The sequence below is a fragment of the Syngnathoides biaculeatus genome, chromosome 6, assembly GCF_019802595.1.
Source record: "Syngnathoides biaculeatus isolate LvHL_M chromosome 6, ASM1980259v1, whole genome shotgun sequence".
NCBI classification, from domain to species: Eukaryota; Metazoa; Chordata; class Actinopteri; order Syngnathiformes; family Syngnathidae; genus Syngnathoides; species Syngnathoides biaculeatus.
Window position 1 is genome coordinate 34,102,144 of NC_084645.1, and position 4,906 is coordinate 34,107,049.

Below are 4,906 nucleotides of genomic sequence, written 5' to 3' on the forward strand. Positions count from 1 at the left end.
AGCAGTTGAATGTGAACTGCCTCACTGATGGCAACAACGTCCGGACGAGGCTTGCAGTCAGCTTAACAGTGTTGCTAAAATGTGCAATTACTTGCTCCACTGGGGATCAGACCTTTGGATGGACCTGAGCCTCTTTCTAATGGGGAGTAACTGCATTAACTTCCTTTCGGTGTTTTTCTTTGCCGCTGGCCAGGTCACCGAGCCGAGCACTCCGCGGGCTCATTCACGAACACGGAGCCGGGAGATGGACAGTAGGTGACAATTTAACGTGCTAAAGTGGCACTTTTGAACCTTCGTCTTAACAGAAAGTGCCTACCATGTAACCCAAAAATTTCGTAAAACTAACAACTGGGAAAGGATAAGAGTAGAACAGAGTCAACTGAAAATTGGGTTTTATGTACGTATGTATTGGAGCTTGACAGTACGACTATTACTACTACTATTTTTATTACTTCATGTTACCACATTGTGCTCAATAAAGTCAGAATAGAACCCTAGTCGAGTGTGGCATGGCGACAGTTAATTGGCCGGAGGGGTGATGCTTCTTGCAAACACCAAACAAGAGCAGCTCCTAACTTTGCCTGTCATCACATCAGATGATACGTGGTCTCTGACTCAAGCACCAAGTCAGGGTTCCACAGAATGGGCAACTCCTCCGGGAAGGGCGAGGGAGACGAGGAGCAGGAAGGGGAGGAGGAGGAGGAGGAGGAGGAGAAAGACGGTGAAGAAGTGAAAATAGTGCAGCAAAAGAAGAAAAAAGAAGAGGAAGTGGAGGAAGAGCTTCCGTTAGGGGTGGACGAGTTGCTGGAGAGCGGAGATCCAGTGCTGGATCTTAGCTACCGTAAATTTAAACGCTTACCTGCTCGTGTTTGTAGACTGACACATGTGGAGAAGCTCTATGTTTGCGGAAACAGCCTACGCACTCTTCCCGAAAGCATCAGCCATCTGCAAGGCCTGCGGATTCTCGCCCTGGACTTCAACAAATTGGAGGATGTTCCGCTCGCCATCTGCCAGCTGGCTAACCTCAGCCGCCTCTACCTGGGCAGCAACCGCCTCATGTCACTTCCCCCCGAGCTGAAGAACCTGCGGAGTCTCCGTTGCCTGTGGCTGGAGAGCAACTACTTCCAATGGTTTCCCAAAGAACTCTATGAACTTCCAAACCTCAGGTCCCTGCAAATAGGTGACAACCGTCTCAAGACGTTGCCTCCTGACCTGTGCCACATGGAGACTTTGAGGGGACTGTGGCTCTATGGGAATCGTTTCCAGACGTTCCCCAAAGTCCTCCTAAGCATGGAGGGCTTAGAGATCCTGGACCTTGACCGCAACAAGATTTCAGAGTTCCCCAGCCTGAAGCGCATCCGATCCCTCCGCCTCTTCTCCTATGACCACAATCCGGTCAAGGAGCCTCCTAAAGTGGGCGAGGAGGTGGTAGTGATCGGGGAAGGTGCTGCAGAGTTCTTGGAGATGCGTGAGGCCAGGAAGGACAGGCGACGGAAGGAGGCCGCTCTGGCAGGTGAGGAGCCCATCATTCACGGTATCTTGAAGAACAGCAGCTCCAAACAAGCCCCCAACGAGGACGACTTCAAGGAAGGCAACGAAAAGGAGGCCGGATCTCCAATCCTTGAGTACGACGCCCCAGAGCTGGAATATGACGAGGAAGAGTTTGAGTATGAGACAGAAGAAATGACTTGCGAGGGAGAGTGCTTGGAGTATGAGGGAGAGGAGCTGGAGTATGACAGAGCTCATCTGGACTACGAGTATGAGGAGGAGATGGAGAGGGAGGTGGAGGCTTGAGATGAAACCTCCATCCAGACTAAAAGGATCTGCAGGCAGGTGGACATGATTTTTTTTTTTGTTTGTTTTGCACTGCTAATTTTATGTATCTTTATCTGTGAAAATGAAGGTGTGAGTTTCATCTCAGGCTCCTGTGAAGACGTGTATGCATGCGCACTGGAGTGTGTTGCATGATTAAATTGCCACCCACCTGAGGAAGACAATGTCAATCATATATAATAGATTTATAACATTCTAAAGAAATCCCACCAGTTACTCTGACTTGCAAAAAGGACAATTTGGGAAACATTTAGTTTTCGCAAAGACATCGGTACTACTTGGGATGATGATACAGTAATTTATTAATTGATCAAAGTTTTGTTGACTGCGTGGACTTGATTGCGATTATTCATGTCTTGAATCAGTTAAGACAATGATCAGTGTAGTACTTTTCTGCAACAGCAGAGGCGCTGCTAGTTCAGCCGCAACTACGTAGTTTATTGTCAAAGGAAGTAAAGCAAGGTATCGGTGATGAGAAATTGAGCAGCCGCGCTACGGCAGAAACTCCTCTGGGAACGATGATTCTGATGAAAAAAAAAAAATGGAACACCCTGAGAGATTTACCCTTCCCATTAAAATTTATATTGTTGGTTAATTAATCATGGGCATTAGTAATCTGCATGATCCATCGGTAGTTGATACCCACAAAACAAAAAACTTGACCTCAAAAGAATAAGGTACTGTAACTTTGGAGTCCAGTAGAAAGGTTAGTGAGCTGAATTACTATAGACTGCACATGAATGCATTATGTATAAGGCTACGGTGACAGACCTCTTAGTATATTAAATATTAAACTGATCAAGATGTTTAGGATAGGGCTTGGAGTGGGATGTGGATGACCTTAATCCCATTAAACATTCTCGGAATGATCGAGGACGCTGATAGTGACCCTTCAGCCCCTTTCGAAGGTCCAATAGGAAAAGAGAACGACACTTTTTTTTAATACATTTTTTACATCTGTAGATTTTCAAATTATACACGCAGACACTGAAAAGAAGTGAATGATGCAATCATTCCAGATGTGATTTATGGAAGTTTTTCCAGGTATCCAAGTTCACTTAAGTGGTCTGAAGAATATTGTTTATTTATTACAAAGCATGTGTTGTGGTTCATTTATCTATACTAGCAACGACTGTGCGGATAATTCAGTGGTCTTCCACTTGATGGCAGAGGGTCCAATTCCCATGGCAGCACCTGTTGCCATTCATACAACAGAATAAGACTAATTCCGCTGGTGGTGTGCTGTAAAATAAAGTATATGCCTCAGCTCAATAAAGGTTGGGAAATACTGTTCAAGTGTACCCCTCTGTCTTTCTGACCATGTACATCACATCGCAGAATCTACACCCATCGTGCTGCGCGTCTGTTTTATGTACCTAGCGGTACACCTCAAGGCGAGCATGGAAAAGAATGTATTGGATTTAGAGCTACAAAATATTTATGACGTGCTAAACACAGGAGCCCTTTCCTGGTGTCAGCTTTGTGTAAGCACTGCTGACAACGAAGATTGCACCTCGCCTCACCATAAAAGGCAAGCCCACATGGAGGGAGGCTTCAAACAGGAAGTCGAGATTTTCGTCACTTAGTTGCACCTCCTTGTAGGTCACAGCTTCAGATCAATCATCAAATTTGTATACTGCTTTTCCCCACCACCTGTGTCCCCACCTCCACCACCTGTGTCTCTGAACGTGAACACGTCCTCCTGTCATCCCCACAGTCATTATCAATGGAAGGTTCTCAGTGTAACGCTACCCTTGCATCCCCCCCTCCCCTTCTCATTGAAAGACTGAAATATTCATCACTGCGCTGAAATATTCATGCTGCAGCGTACTCTCATGTGTCTGTCTGTCTTTTGCTGTTGGTGTCGCGCACTCAATCTGATGATTGCTTTACTGGGAAATTGGGGCATACATTAAAAATCAAGATGCAATCAAATGTATTTTTCATTATCACGATTCATCTATTTCTATACTAGCGCCTGTCATTTGACTTTAGGCGACAGCGGAGCGAGTACACCCAAAACTGGTCTGCAGTCAATCACTATCATAATCACTAAATATTCCCAAATATATGCAGAATGAGTTGGGAGTCGTTGGTCTTAAAGTACATGAAAAATGCATCACCTCATGTTCAAGACACACCAAAGTGAATTTAAAGATTTTCACGATATACATCATACATGTTTAAAGATAACTACTGAAACCCTCCAAAGATTAAAACCTGGCTGTCTGATCTTCTTCTTTTTCTTTCGGCTTGTCCCGTTAGGGGTCGTCACAGCGTGTTATTTTTTTTCCATCTAAGCCCATCTCGTGCATCTTCCTCTCTCACACCCACGGTCCTCATGCCCTTCCTCACAACATCCATCAACCTTTTCTTTGGTCTTCCTCTCGCTCTTTTGCCTGGCAGCTCCTTCCTCAGCACCCTTCTCCCAATATGCTCACTCACTCGCCTCTGTACATGTCCAAACCTTCTAAGTCTGCTCTCTCTAACCTTGTCTCCAAAACATCCGACTTTGGCTGTGCCTCTCATGAGCTCATTTCTAAACCTATCCAATCTGCTCACTCCGAGCCAGAAACTCAACATCTTCATTTCTGCTACCTACAGTTCTACTTCCTGTTGTTTCTTCAGCGCCACCCGTCTCTAATCCGGACATGATGGCCGACCTCACCACTGTTTTATAAACTTTGCCCTTCATCCTAGTGGAGACTCTTCTGTCACATAGAACACCAGACACCTTCCGCCAACTATTCTACCCTGCTTGGACCTGTTTCTTCACTTCCTTACCACACTCTCCATTGCTCTGTATTGCTGACCCAAAGTATTTGAAGTCGTCCACCCTCGCTATCTCGTCTTCCTGGAGCTTCACTCTTCCTCCTCTGCCCCTCTCATTCACGCACATATGTTCTGTTTTACTTTGGCTAATCTTCATTTCTCTCCTTTCCAAGGGTTAGGGTTGGTTGACTGGTGTGATTGGAAAAGACAATTAGCAAGCTAGCTAGCCAACAAAGATGCATCCTCCCATCAAATAATCCCATGGCGTGGATGCTTTAGAGTGCCTGATTGTTGGCCTTGA

At 45.6% G+C, this 4,906-nt stretch overlaps 1 protein-coding gene across 1 annotated transcript; it reads left to right on the forward strand.

Annotated features, from left to right (window-relative positions):
* The first annotated feature begins 642 nt into the window (after positions 1–642).
* Positions 643–1,794, forward strand: LOC133501987 (leucine-rich repeat-containing protein 10B). Its single transcript, XM_061822217.1, has one exon. The coding sequence runs from the start codon at positions 643–645 to the stop codon at positions 1,792–1,794; it is 1,152 nt and encodes a 383-aa protein (XP_061678201.1).
* Positions 1,795–4,906: the final 3,112 nt, after the last annotated feature.

What these genes read in the sequence shown, in the direction of transcription:
- LOC133501987 (XM_061822217.1), top strand. Translation starts at nt 643, where the DNA reads ATGGGCAACTCCTCCGGGAAGGGCGAGGGAGACGAGGAGCAGGAAGGG.